The 15709-nt window shown below is 40.7% G+C and overlaps 1 protein-coding gene across 1 annotated transcript in view; it reads left to right on the top strand.

Moving 5' to 3' along the window:
* Positions 1-14679, top strand: part of LOC145408525 (carbonic anhydrase-related protein 10-like) — a 57883-nt gene extending 43204 nt beyond the window's left edge. Inside the window, exons 12-13 of the mRNA XM_080279256.1 lie at positions 11739-11791; positions 14499-14679. Of these exons, the coding sequence (XP_080135382.1) occupies positions 11739-11791; positions 14499-14679 (234 nt within the window). The remainder of the gene's footprint in view (positions 1-11738; positions 11792-14498) is intronic.
* Positions 14680-15709: the final 1030 nt, after the last annotated feature.

The raw sequence follows: 15709 nt of genomic DNA, 5'->3' as shown, positions 1-15709 counted from the left end.
TAAAAGCTACGGGGATATTAGAATAAGTGATAACAGACTAATGCTAAAATTATGAATCCAATGTGAAAACAGGGACAGAATAGGGTTTACTGTAAAACTATGGGGATATTATAACAAGTGATAAGACTAATGCTGAAAGTGTGAAACGTGTTAAAATACTGATAGATTGGGAATTACTGCAAGACTGACTAGACCAGTGATAATATAGGGACTAGCCATTACCTTCTTCAACTATCATGACGGTGCACTTTCAATGACTTTTATAACAGTATGTTTAGCCTCTGCCTGGGGTGCTCTTCCGTTAAAAAGTCTTCTAGGCCCGTAAGAGTTCCCTAGCACCGCTTCCTCGGCGATTTACTTTTGGATCCAGTGGGTTAATATAATTTTGTACCTTACATATGCAGCGTATGGCCGTAATAGAATTATTCAAGCAACACAAAAGACGATAGTAAAGTTTAATAAGCAAAACAAATCGTTTAGGAAGAGGTGTTAGGGAGCTTCAACCCAACGATAATGCGGGCCCAATTATCAGCTAAGGTATCTAAGTTGCCCCATCGCAGTGAAAGGATTAATAAAAACATTTTGTAGTACTCTTCACTGCAATCATTACAGTGAATTTTGATTGAGAAATTGTATCTGTATATTTCCTAGTCATGTATGTATACCAGAACAAAATCTGCTCAACAGTACTGTAATCCTGAAATCTTATTATAAATTCTATGAGGATTGTATTAACAACATCTCTTATTGTAGTGTTAGTACTAAATAATTTATTATTTGTTTTTCTCCAAATTTTACCACTACTACTGTGACTACTGCTACTGCTAATACTACTACCACTAACTACTGTACTACTGCGGCTATTACTACTACCACTACTACTACTACTACTACTGCTGCTGCTAATACTAACAGGTATAAAAATACACTTCAAATTATATGAAGAAATAGGGATGGCAGTGAACCAAACACCACTGGAACATGGTCGAGGCAGTAACAGGACATGTAACCCCACGCCTACACTTTTTTAAGGCATACTTTTATTAACTATATGGTTGACTGACAACCATACCATTATTTTCGTAATGAGTGTTAAAAAAAAACAAAAAAGGAATGAATGGTTGGGGTTAAATGTTCCTTTACTCTCTCGACCTTGTTCCAGGGGTTTTTGAAATACTGCCGTCCCTACATCTTAATACATTTTATACAATGTATTTTTATACCTGTTTCATTGACTTTTAAAAAGCCTCTTAGTCAGAAATTATAAAGGTTTTTGTAAGTTAGTCATCCTGGAACAGTCATAACGGTGAAGGGGTTAAAGAATGCTCTGGCTAATTTCCTCTCTTTCTAATAACCTGTCTTTAGCAGAATGACACTGTGTGGAGATAACACGATGGTGCACACAGGAAGTGCAGCACCCACGCCGCCTTACAGCCAGTCCACGACCAAACATTTGACCCAGCCCTGTGACCATGACCTTTGATGAATTATTCTCATATTGTATGCATTTCATCCTTGCAAATCCAACAACCTTTTCACTGCGTTTGGTCCAAATCGTTTTTTTTTTTTTTTGTTGTTGTTAATGTTTAAATTGATATTGTCATATGACTTTGACCTTTGATCTGTTGTTCTCAAAAGTCACTTTATCTTTGGCTGACCGTAAACCCTTCCACCAAGTCTGATCCAAATTGAATATATGCATTTTTGGTTAAAGGGCCGACACTTTAACCCCTTCTACCTTGACTTTTACTTTTGACGGTACGGTTTGAAAAATGAATCACTTCACCTTTTGCTGAGTGAGTGAGATGGGTATAGGAAGTTAATGTAGATTGTCAGCCAGTTTTATGAAGGAAAACAGAGGAAAAACACACTACTATATGTCCCCAGATACGAGTAATCAGCTGTGTGTGTGTGTGTGTGTGTGTGTGTGTGTGTGTGTGTGTGTGTGTCTTTAAAAACACCTTCCTGTGTAAATAACATACTCTGTACATCTTAATAAATGACCTTCAGCCATGTCTATATCAAAATAATGATATTTTTAGCGCATTCAAGTACAATTCACTTACAGAAATAGTAATTATCTAGTTAATTATAAGCTTAATTTACATACTAACTAAATCTCCTTATACTCAATATTAATAAGTAAAAGCGAATAAGAGAAGGATTTACACTTGGATTTACAGTGGGAGAAGGATTTACACTTGGATTTACAGTGGGAGAAGGATTTACACTTGGATTTACAGTAGGAGATTGAATTGCACTTGGATTTAGTGGGAGAAGGATTTACACTTGGATTTAGTGGGAAAGGATTTACACTTGGATTTAGTGGGAGAAGGATTTACACTTGGATTTAGTGGGAAAGGATTTACACGGATTTAGTGGGAGAAGGATTTACACGGATTTAGTGGGAGAAGGATTTACACTTGGATTTAGTGGGAGAAGGATTCACGCTTGGATTTACAGAGGGAGAAAGATTTACACCTGGATTTGCAGTAAGAGAAGGATTTACACTTGGATTTACACTTTACGAACACTTCCTCGTATTTTAAATGGTACAGGAGGCTTTGTAACCTCTCACTGTGTTCTTTGACGAGACATTTTGTGTTATGATTTGCTGCCTTTTTACTTTCGAGACTGTCTCTTAGCGTGTTTTAACAGTGCTTTACCTTTGCTTTATTTGTGTTTACCTTTTCTTGCCATTCCCTCTTCCTCCTTTACTATTTTCATAACTTTACTTGTACTGCATCTTTGCCGTGATCTATACTCTTTTCGCTTAAACTTGGCCCAGATTTTCGCCCTTTTGCAGATTATTTCACGTAACTGCAAGGCAGAAAAAGACATTACTACGGCTTAACATTATTTCCACAGCACTTCATCGTGACTAGCATCATATTTAAACGTTAATCTACAGTACTGCTACAGCTAAGTTATCAAGATGGACAGATGGGGAGTTTAGGCCAAGTTAGAGTAAAAAGAGTATAGTGCTATATGGTCACTGATATCTGCCTCTAGGAATCCGTTTTAATTCAGTTCGTAGCGCCTCATTTTTTGTGGTTCATTTTGCGTACAATACCACAATAACCTTTAGCAGTAAGATGCAAAAGAACTTAATTGGCAAAATACAGGGGGTCCATTTATAAAACTCCTCTTCCACACTCCGGGCTAATTCTCGTGTGCTGTGGGGACGGCTTAGTCAACGGTATTAATGTCTATCCTGCATCATTTAGTCATTTCCTACACCCACTGACACACCCACGCCCACACAAGCAGACTGAGCCGTCCTTACAACACCGCCAAGTAAGTCTGAAGTGGAACGCCATACACGGGCGGCTCTGTGTATCTCATAGGTATAAAAAAAACAGAATCTCCCGTCACTTATAACACGACCATCAGGCTTCCATGACCCACTCCCAGCTGAATGAAGAGATATGGTGCCAGCTGGAATTGATACCAGAGTTGTGCCGGCCGAGAGAGGGCTAATGGCGTCAGGATCAACACTCGCACACCTTGAACTCCCTCAATTAAGCAAAACTGTATGGGATTGGGAGGAGAAGAAAATTAAAGACTTGTTCTGATCATGAGAGTGTTACCGGGCAGGCTGTTTATAAGAACAGGCCAAATAAAGTGTGAGTAGATGAAATAAAGGTAAATCAGCGTTCATAATAAGGCAAGTGTTTTATTTTCCTTTAACCCTTTCAGTACTATGTTCATTGTACTCTAACTTGGTTGCCCTCACTCTGTCTTGAATGGCGAGTTGTGGCAAATTTGTTGTTGTTGTTGTTTTACCACAGTCTGCCTAGCCGAGCAGGCCCGTCGACCACAGGTAAGCATTCGGTTCTGTCAGGCCGTCCCGCAGGTAATGTATGATACAGTATATATACAGTAGTACATATCCTTTCCATGATATTTAGTGATGAAGAGAACGTAAATTAGTAATTATAATCATTGGTTTTTATACTGTTTACTAGATTCACTAAGTCAAATACCGCAGAACATTTACTAGAATGCACAGAACGACAATTGGTCCGTAAGCAATCATCATCCATGGTGCTGAAACCGTTCTATATCTCCATCCATAGAGCTGAAACCGTTCATATCTCATATCCATAGTGCTGAAACCGTTCATATCTCATATCCATAGTGCTGAAACCGTTCATATCTCATATCCATAATGCTGAAACCGTTCATATCTTCATTCGTAGTGCTGAAACCGTTCATATCTTCATTCGTAGTGCTGAAACCGTTCATATCTCATATCCATAGTGCTGAAACCGTTCTATATCTCCATCCATAGAGCTGAAACCGTTCATATCTCATATCCATAGTGCTGAAACCGTTCATATCTTCATTCGTAGTGCTGAAACCGTTCATATCTCATATCCATAGTGCTGAAACCGTTCATATCTCATATCCATAGTGCTGAAACCGTTCATATCTCATATCCATAGTGCTGAAACCGTTCATATCTCATATCCATAGTGCTGAAACCGTTCATATCTCATATCCATAGTGCTGAAACCGTTCATATCTTCATTCGTAGTGCTGAAACCGTTCATATCTTCATTCGTAGTGCTGAAACCGTTCTGTAGCTTCACCCTTTGCGCTGAAACCGTTCAATATCTTCATCCATAGTGCTGAAACCGTTTTGTATCCTCATCCATAGTGCTGACAACGTTCAGTAATGCTTCGTCTACAACAACTCACTGGGAACACCACTAGAAATAATGTCATGCGCCCGAAATCCTACTCAGTAATCTTCATGCATTCGTGTTATATATCCGTTAATAACAAGCTATTCAAACTGGCCACCCGTAAATGCTAATATTAGACACTGCGTTCCTAATTTATCACCTGTTACATATCTCAACTTTTAACCATTTGAATTATATCTTAACCCTTTACAGCCCATCGTGTGTTCGTATTTTTAATCTTTATTTTACCCAACTCAGGGGAAAGTTTTTGGACTGAGACAGGTAGCCTTCACTAATTTCTTAACTGCTCGAGCTGCTTCTTGATTACAGGAATCATTAAAACCAACTCTAATTTCAACTTCTTGAGAGAGAGAGAGAGAGAGAGAGAGAGAGAGAGAGACGGGGGATGAGAGAAACTGAACTATTAGTCATTTAAACCAGCTCTAATTTCAGGGAGGGGCGGGGGACGGGGGATAAAGGAGAACTGAGAGGTGAGATGAAGTGGGGAAACGAAAAATAATTTGCTATCGCGCAGGTGGCAGGTGTTTACTCCGTGGCTGGCTGAAAATGAATGAATTTGAAAGTGCATGAAAGAGTGAATTATTTAAACTGTATTAAACACTGACCTTTAAATCATGCCATTTAACTCCACCAGGGCCGAGCCACACGTCAGCCAGTCAGAGGGGAGAGAGTGAGTAACCTCTATCCTTGGCTCGTGTAATCACTGGGCGCCCATGGTCGACTCGTCACTCTGTTTGGGCAGCCAGGGTTACAAGTGTTCCCAAATTTTTGTCTCGCTAAATTTAAGTGCTTTCAGTATTCTTTAGCTGGAAATTTGTGGAGTTTCGTCAGCTGGAGAATTAATTTTTATATAATTTCCTGTTGAATATTAAGGTTTTCATGTTGAATATTAAGGTTTATATTACATGTAGGACTTAGTGGGAAATTTAGTTTGTGACTTCAAATGAGGGTTTAACGGTTTTCTTGCGTAGTTATCTGCTACATTCTAGCGAGTAGGGAGAACCTGATCTGCATGCACTGATGGTTACGCAGTCATGATTTTGCCTTACTGTTGCGATGTCGGGAGTCCGTCGTTTAGTGTTTTATTTTGCTATTTGACATAATTATGACGGATTCCGATACGTCCCCCTCCTCCAGTGAGCTTCCATCACGAACACGTAAGCGTTCTACGGATCCATCGTAGTGCAAGCGTACAGTGGCTCAAGAAAACGTAATGGTGGCGAGTGCCGTGACCACGGAGCAGCTTCCGTGTATGTATGTATAGGCCTACCGTTTTTGCACTGCACTCAAAGTTTGATTTTTTTTCGAGGAGGATCATTCTTTTATCTTTTTTTTTCTTTTTTTAATTCTAACGTAGCAACCTATCCAAACCTAACATTAAACCTAGCAGTCTAACAAGTTTACGTAACTTGATACCAAGATAAGAAACCTAACCTAACCTTGACTTTCCTAGATAAAAATAAACGCAAAAACAGAGCAAATTTGCCGTTTCAGACAACTCCTCTTGCGATTATAAAATTATATTTTTCGGATGGTCCTCGTTATTTCAGACGAATCTGACTTTCATTTCTACCGGAAATCAGTGGCTTCTCAGGCACTATTTCAACCCCCAATCAATCTTAAAACCGCTCTCAAGTGGGAAGGGCTTTAATGATCAGGGATAATGAGGGGTTAAATCGTTAGAAACAACCAACTTCCGCCACGAATGAAGTTGAAAATTCGTCCGAAACAGCAAAAACCATCGGAAAAGCATAATTTCATCTTGATCTAAAATCACATCTGAACAAAATTAAATTACCCAAACCAAAAATTATCTAACCTAACCCAGCCTAACCTAAAGAAGTTTGAGGTGTCCGAAAACGCAGTAATACCAAAAATTATACACAGATCGGAAATGAGCCAGGCTAAGGCGAGTGTAAGAGGTCAAGAGTGCAAAGATCCGCACTGTTATTCGTTTAGGAGGCGCTCTGTACTCTTAATTCTGAGGTGCCTAAAAAAATAGTCACCTTTCCATCTCGTAGGCAGAGTTGTAACAATAGCTCAGTATTAAATGACGCTAGTCACGAAGAATTGCTGTGGAAAGGATGGAGAGCCATAGCATTGTCTTTTTCAGCCATTTCAACTGCAAAAGAACAAAACTCTGGGCCAGGTTGTAGTGAGAGTATAGCACTTCTTCCTCACCAGTGCAATCTTAGTGACTGTTACGTTAATCCCTTCAGTCCCGCGGTGTCTCTCTCACTTTAATACCACCAACACCAGGCCATTTTAATTTAGGTTAAAGGAAATCGCCCGTACTGAAGGGGTTACCGAATGGTCGAAGTAGGAAGGATAGTGGGAAAGTATATCATAGGCCTGGAGTTAATAGTTCTATCCATCTATCTGTCTACAGCCAAACGCCTTATCTCGTAAGGGGTGACCAAAAACAAATTGCCTCTATGTCACCCTGTCCCCCGCCATTTCGATGACCTCCCCCCAGCTCACACCCCTCTCTCATATACCTCTCCATCCCTCCATGGCATTTTTATCGGTATTACGAAGCTAGAAGTTGCGCAGAATGGGGTAACTCCCACCGCCGGCGAAAAAATACGTATAAAAACTCTAAGCTTCATTTTTTATATTTATTTAATATTTAATATTCATTTTTATTTTCTTTCCAAACCGGTAGGAGTTGCCCCAAGATGGCAGATTTCCCCATTCTACGAGGGCACAGAAGACAATACTGAGGTGAAATGGCCAGGATGTCATCAGGAAAAAGGTACCAAACGCCTCCAAAGCTGACAAGATGACCTTAAGTGTTTACCTTAATTTAAAAAAAAAAACAAGAAAAAGAAAAAGGGAAGAAAAGAAGAAAAAGAAAGAACGGTGATGGTGATAGTGATAAGCGTATTATCGATGCATATGGAGCCGAAATTCATCAGGAAAAGGAAAAGGAATGTATTGCAAAGATTGTGAAGAGCATTTCATTTGTGTTCCCCGCTGCTGGGTCTCGTCGGTGTTCATGTGCTCTGTAAAGGTGTTTAAAGCTAATGATATTACATGCAAAGTGTGTGTTCGGTCTCGTCGGTGTTCGTGTGTTCTGTAAAGCTAATAATACTGAGTGCAGTGTGTGTGCAGTGGGATTTCTTTCAGGGTGTGGATTAAAAGAGGTTATGCGCACTGCCAGACGAGGAAGGTGCATGGGAGGGGGCAGGAAGGGGTCGAGTGAGCTGCCCCTATTGGAATTACGCTAAAATTTCCTACATACAATTTTCATCAATGCCTATGAAGGTGATTTGCCAGTTTTGCTTCAAGTTACAGCACCAGTTGTACGTCAGATGTTTAGATTTTTTACCACACCGCTTACTTATAGCGATATCTGCCCGTCTCATCTTTACCTCCACCCATAGAACAACGTGCTACAGTACAATAGTCATTTTAGTCTAACTAGGTCTAAAATTGCCCTCTCTCCATCTTGAATGCTGAGGTGAAATGGTAGATTAACATTGGGATATGATGCTAGTCGCGAGGAAGTGCAATGGAAAGAGTTCGTCGTATTGTCATTTTCTGCCACAGATCTACGTGATCGACCTAAAATTGTCCTCTCTCTTGAATCCTGAAGCGTAGCGATGGATTAACACGGGGATATGATGCTAGTCGCGAAGAAGTGCTATGGAAGTGATATAGGGCCGTAGTATTGTCTTTTTTGCCACCGATCTACGCGAAATATGGCAAAAGGACGAAAATCTGAGCTAAGATATAAGAACCTTAACTCTCCCCTCCGTCATCTATACTGCACAGCTCCAGGGACGGTGAGTGTTTTAATATTGCTGGACATTAACAGTAGTAGTAGTAGTAGTAGATCTAAGCTTATCGGAACGTGAACCCGGTGGAGTGTAGACTGAAGCTGCCCTCTACCTGCAAGTCAACCATCCTCCTTTCGGGGTATGGGCAGAGAGTTGAGGGATGTTTATATAACCAGGCAGTAGAACCAGCCAGTTGCATCAGTAGCCACAACCGCGAGAAGGCGTCCCTTTCCATCACCCATTTTAAAAACTTCGTACAGGTATAGGTGTTGCCAGGGTGTCGGATTTACGATATTAGTCAATGTTTCCTTTACAGATATATAACAATTTGGGATATATAACAAGATTTGGGTCAATATTTAGCAGAAACTACGATTGCCATTCAGGTACTCTTAAGTGTTTTTCCTCCTCCTCCTCCTCCTCCTCCTCCTCTTACTCTTTCACTCTAATTCTTCCTCTTCCACTTACCCTCCGGACTCTCATTCATTCGTCAAAAAATTCTCACAAGTTGCTCAATTGTTCCTTCGCGACTAATGGAATGCGCTGGTATACGCTCTCTCTCTCTCTCTCTCTCTCTCTCTCTCTCTCTCTCTCTCTCTCTCTCTCTCTCTCGTCTTTGGTTCCTTCCTCCTTGCATAAGTATAGACTGTAACCCAAGGCTTTTCGTCTTATCATTTCCTCCTCTCTTGCTAACCCCTTCAACCTCTCCCTTTTCGCCGCAATGTTTCATCACTATCCCTTTCCTATCACTGTTTCAATAATCACTGCGTTTCTGAACTATATCCCCGCATCCCACCTTCACTACTTCAAGCATACAGCACCTGTCTGGCATCCCACTCTCACTCCTTTCCAGTGCAAGAGTTAACCGATACTCCCAGTCCTTCATGTATCCTTCCCTTTTACAGTAGGCATGCAGCACCTATTTGATACCTCACTCTTACCCTTTTCTGTCCAGGTCCATAATAGAAGAGTTAACTTATACTTCCAGCCCATCATGTATCCTTCCCTTTTACAGCAGGCATGCAGTACCCGTCTGGCAGCGCACTCTTACCCTTTACTGTCCAAATCCTTAATTCAAGAGTTAAGCATACTCCCAGTCCTTCAGGTGTGCAGTGGGTCGGTTTAGAGCTGTCTTCCTGTGTCTGTTTTCCCTCTGCCTACGACCTTCAGCCATAAAAGAAATGAGAAAGCAGGAAAAATATAGGGGAAAGAAAAAAATCAAATGAATGAAACAAAATAGAAAAAAAACAAAAAAAAGAGGAAATAATAGACATGAAAAAACCTGCTCTCAGTTGAATAAAACCGCCAAAAAATGAAAACAAAACAAAACAAAAAAAGAATAGGAAATAGTGACAAGAAAAAACCTTGCTCTCAGCTGAATAAAACGTTTGTCATTAATTTAAATAAAGAATAATAAATAATAAAGTAGGAGAAATAGGAGTGTGCAAGAGTGGTAAAGAAATCGGAGTGTATTCTTAGGACCCGACTAATGACTTCCTTGCTCACCCCAGACTGTGGAGGAGGAGGAGGAGGAAGAGCAGTAATAATAATAATAATAATAATAATAATAATAATAATATAATCAGAAGAAGAAGAAAAAGATGGGGGAGGAGGAGGAAAAGGAATCATCATCATCATCATCATCAGAGAAAGAAGAAGAAAAAAATGGAGGAAGAGGAATAATAATAATAATAATAATAATACCGTACTAATAATAAAAAAATACTTACCGTATAATAATATCCCAATTAAGGATGGTGATAGATAGGACTCAAAAACAAGAAATAAATTAACAAAAAAACAAATCAGAATTCTGTGCGGTTTAATGGGCCACGTACTCATTCATTCACCATTCAAGCCCAAGGAATCCTGACTCCATTCTTCCTGTTATTACCTTTAAATATCTTATTCTTTTCTTCATTTTCGTGGTTTTTCCTTCTTTTATTTCCTCTATTTTCCTCTTCCTTTTATAGTTTAAATTCCATCTCTCTCTTTTCGTCATTATTCTCTCTCTCTCTCTCTCTCTCTCTCTCTCTCTCTCTCTCTCTCTCTCTCTCTCTCTCTCTCTCTACCTACCTACCTACCTACCTACCTACCTACCTACCTACCTACCTACTTACCTACCTACCTACCTACCTACCTACCTACCTACCTACCTACCTACTTACCTACCTACCTACTTACCTACCTACCTACCTATCTTACACGATATAACGTCTTCCATCTCAGTTCGTTTTCTTACTCTTCCTTCTCCTTTATATTCATGTTTTATTATTATTATTATTATTATTATTATTATTATTTTTTTTTTATTATATTATTATTATTATTATTATTATTATTATTATTATTATCATTATCATTATCATCATCATCATCATCATTGTTTTTTTGTTGTTGTTTTAACATCACTGCAGCATTCGTCAATTTCGTCTTCTAATCTATATTCAGACATGCTTTACGTCAATCAGCTTTCCCGCATGTCCTCTCCTGATGCACTCAACCCTCTCCTGGTGCACTCAACCCTCTCCTGGTGCACTCAACCCTCTCCTCATGCACTCAACCCTCTCGCCGGCCAATTGCAGCACACACAACTGCTCGCTATTATGGAAATGCGTTTGCTATCCCAAGCGAAATTTCTGAAAACGTTCTCTAGATGTGTACTGAATGACTGACGCTATTTGTGCCTCATTGTCAAACATCTCTCTCTCTCTCTCTCTCTCTCTCTCTCTCTCTCTCTGTTTATGTGGTGTGTGTGTGTGTGTGTGTGTGTGTGTGTGTGTGTGTGTGTGTGTGTGTGTGTGTGTGTGTGTGTGTGTGTGTGTGTGTGTGTGTCCTTCCCGTTGCAGATAAATTAAATACACGACATTTGTAATAGAGGAACCTCACGCACAGCGATTTATCAAGAAATATGTGTTTTAGTTTAGATTACATCAGACTTTGTTGATCTCTGAGATGCTGGAGAGGAGCGCCTTCATGCAGTGGCATTAATATAGCCACGCGGCTCCACTGCCCGGCCATAAAAAATAAAAATAAAAAGTTGCAGTGTATTCCCCATCCACCTAAAGGAGGATGGTGGACTGCAAGACGAGGACAACCTCAGCCTGCAGTGCACTGGGTTCACAGCGAGATAAACCCGCGACTAGGCTACAACCACTACTGATACACATTCGTCTCACGTAATCCCACCACATCACAGGTGTTGATATATCTGTGTAGTCTGTGTACCCTTGTGTTGTTGTAGGCAGTGTTAGGTGTGTCAATACCCCTTTACTACGAGACCCTCACGTATATACGGTACTCTTCTCACCTTAACCTGGCCCGGATTTCCTTCCTTTCCAGCTTTAATTTCCGTAGCTTCATCGCGGAAAAAGACAGTGCCACGGCTCTACATCCCACCCATAGCACTTCATCGTGACTAGCATCATATTCTAGTGTTGACTGTTACAACTCAGTAGTGACGATGAAGAGATGACAACTTTACTAGTATGCCATATTGAAGTGAATAGAGTATAGGCCTCGTTCTTGTGTTTACAAGTGATTTATTCGTTTATTAATCTTCGCCATATACCGTAGGCTATATGGCGAAGCTTGCTGTTTTGGTAAGTATTATTGCCGTAATACTTTTCTTTGCCCTTTTTTTTCTTATATCTTCATGATATACAGGAAGGTACCCCCAGGGTGACCCAAGTACTTGTGCCAAATATAAATGACCTTGACCTATTTTTCAAGGTAATATATCGGTACTCATTTATGGTGCAAAAGTTGCATAGCCTATTTGAAATTGAAATATCTCACTAACTAATAATTGAGATACAGCTATTTGGTTGAAAATCACTTGATACAACAGTTTACCGAGATACTGTGGCTGAATATTGCGCCATTTAGCCTAATGGAAAGGACCGAATTCAAATGTGCTCTGTGTTTTCTTTGTAATATGTTTTAGAGAAAACCACAAAAGCTGTAAAGCCGCAACTTTACAGAAATATAGCTGTGGTCCCGCTCGATATCTGAGAATACACTTAAGCATACTGTACAGTTAGTCAGCTATAGAGACAAATGTAAACTGTATCTATGTTTGCAATCAATACCGGTACTATAAATAGTTATGGCGAAGCTTCCTTATTGTGGCTACACAGTGAGTAGATAGGTACCAAGTTATTATTATTATTATTATTATTATTTTTATTATTATTATTATTATTATTACTAGCCAAGGATAGCAGCATATAGTCATGAGATTTTTATCGAGCAAATCAAAAATTTCATTAGAAAATAGCATTAATAAATTTCAAGGAGCGTCATGTTAGTGCATGTATTAGGTATTCATCTCTCTCTCTCTCTCTCTCTCTCTCTCTCTCTCTCTCTCTCTCTCTCTCTCTCTCTCTCAAACCATCTTCAGAACGCACATACACATCTTTCCTCTCTCATTTCCACTCTCTCTCTGTCAACATTTCACATTCCTTACTTCATTTCTTCTCAAACCTCTCCCCCTTCCTCCCTGTTCCGTGTTATCATTTTTTCCCCTTCTATCCCTTGTAACGTCTTCATTGCCCTACCATATCTGCATTTCCTTCCCCTCTCATTTCCACCTTCTCCTCATCAAAATTTCCCTTCCCTGCCTTAGCACGTCATTATCCCTGCCCTTCCTCATAACATCATTTTCCGTCTACCTCTTTCCCCTCTTATCATCTTCACTGTGCCATGTATATTCCTTCGCTTCCGTCTCATTTCCTTCTCCTCTCTCTCATTTCCTTTCCATCTCTCTCATTTCTGTCATATCCTTCACAGCTCTCTCATTTCTCTCATTTCCTTCCCTGCTCTCATTTCCTTTCCTTTTCTCTCGTTTCTATCATTTCCACCCCTACTCTCATTTCCTTCTCCTCTCTCTCGTTTCCTTCCCTTCTCTCATTTCTCTCATTTCCTTCCCTGCTTTCTCATTTATCTCATTTCCTTCCCTTCTTTCTTATTTATCTCATTTCCTTCCCTTCTCTCTCATTTCCTTCATTCTCTCATTTCCTTTCTTTATCATTTCCCTCATTTCCTTTGCATCTCACTCATTTCCACCCTCTCCTCAGAAATTCTTTACCCACGTCCTGTTGTTTATTTTTGCTATTGTATCACCCTTCTTGCTGTCCTCACTACTCTCTCTCTCTCTCTCTCTCTCTCTCCTTACCTTCTTCCGTCACGTCTTCTCCCTCACTCTTCCCTGCTCTTCCGTCAGAGCAGATACGCCTTCTTCTCATTCATTATTTTGAATTCTCCTTGTCAGTAATTCTTTTTTCCTTTCTCTCTCTCTCTCTCTCTCTCTCTCTCTCTCTCTCTCTCTCATTCTTGCACCGCCTACACGTCTTTTCTCTCTCACCCCTCCCACCTCTTCCGCCAACGTAGCACTTCCTCTCCCCTCCTCCTCTTCCCCCTCCTCCTTCTTGCTCCCTCCTCCTTCTCCCTTCACCTCCTCCACTGGGTCTTGGGAGAGAGAGAGGAAGTCATTAGTCGTGTCTTAAGAAGAGAATTTGATCTCTAACCCTCACAATAGCGTCTTCTCTTGGATTCTGTCTCTCAAATAATGTCAGACGAATTAATAGAGAGAGAGAGAGAGTCATGCGAGGCTGTCAGTGTTAAGATTCATTTCCATGACATTTTTTGTTTTGTATATTTCATGATCTCGATTTTTTAGCTATGAGAGAGAGAGAGAGAGAGAAATTTACCCTGGGATATCAGTTAGGTCCTTTAAGCAAAGCAAACCCACAAACATCATCTCTCTCTCTCTCTCTCTCTCTCTCTCTCTCTCTCTCTCTCTCTCTCTCTCACACACACACACACACACACACACACACACACACACACACACACACACACACACACACACACACACACACACACAGTTTTCCTCCCTCCTCCGTCATGTGGTTTGAGATAATGGCTCTTACGGAACAAGGAGTATTGTTGAAATCCTTACAGTATGAAGCACTATTTTCTACTCTGTCCTCAACTGGGCAAGAATCGCTGACAGTGGCGAGCGTCCTAAAATCCACAGGCATTTTAAGGACCCACGGACGTTCCAAGGACCCACGGACGTTCCAAGGACCTACGGACGTTCCAAGGACCCACGGACGTTCCAAGGACCCACGGACGTCCTAAAGATACACGAGCGTGCTTGCGTCCACAGGTGCTTGCAGTGATAGTGTTAAATATTCCGTCCCCCTGTATCTAGCTGGAACTGCTACATCTATCCAGGTGGTGACATGTGTGGTACGTAGGAGTGCTGGGCCTCAGGGAACGGGTTGTTAAGCCTGTTCACAGCCCCGGGGCGTTGAAAAAGAAAAAAATCCATCTTTCACCTTCTCACCTCAAGATGTTGCATCTGAACAGGAAACCAGTTGCTTTGGAAAGGTTGAAAATTTAGGCTGGTACGTAAACAGCGCTTGTCAGAAACTCGCCTGATGATATCCCTTGTGCTGTGGGAACGGCTCAGTCTGCAGGTGTGGGCGTGGGTGTGGTAGTGTGAGTAGAAACTGAGTAACTGATGCAGGGGAACGGCTCCGTCTGCCGGTGTGGGCGTGCGTGTGGTAGTGTGAGTAGAAAATGAGTAATTGATGCAGGTTTGACACTGATAGATTTCACTGGGCCGCCCCCGCAACACACACGAAATCACCCGGGAAAATAGAACAGGACTAGTGAACAGAGGCTTCCATATATGTTTTGAGTTTGCACTTTTTTTTTTTCCTATACCCTATTTCCCCTCACCAGACAAGCATCCTTAACGCCTTTGATTTGATAAGTAACCAAGGAGACGCTTTTCAGTCTCCTAAAACGCACAATAAAACCAAAACTTGAAGCCCCTTCCATCTCGGTTAATGGCCAGGTGTAGTCAGATTGGAGGGTCGATTAAGCTAGTAACCAAGGAGACGCATTCCTACGTCATGACAAAGGTTTATTTCATTCTATGCAAGCAGGACATAGTGTTTACATTCTGGGAGTGGACCAGTTACGTCATGTGAAGATAAACCGACTATAAACATGCACCTCGTTACTTCACTGTAAATACTGCCCAGTTATTTTAGCCAGTAGTAGTGTTAGTAGTAGTAGTAGTAATAGTAGTAGTAGACTAGTAGTAGTAGTAGTAGACTAGTAGTATCAGTAATAATAGAAGCCAGTAGCTAGTAGTAGTACAAGTACTAGTAGTACTAGTACAAGTGTAGTAGTAGTAGT

This window comes from Coenobita brevimanus, chromosome 77 (genome assembly GCF_032717465.1).
Source record: "Coenobita brevimanus isolate Jiangsu-jjx chromosome 77, ASM3271746v2, whole genome shotgun sequence".
NCBI classification, from domain to species: Eukaryota; Metazoa; Arthropoda; class Malacostraca; order Decapoda; family Coenobitidae; genus Coenobita; species Coenobita brevimanus.
The sequence above is the reverse complement of the archived record's forward strand: the minus strand, read 5'-3'. Positions and strand labels throughout refer to the sequence as shown.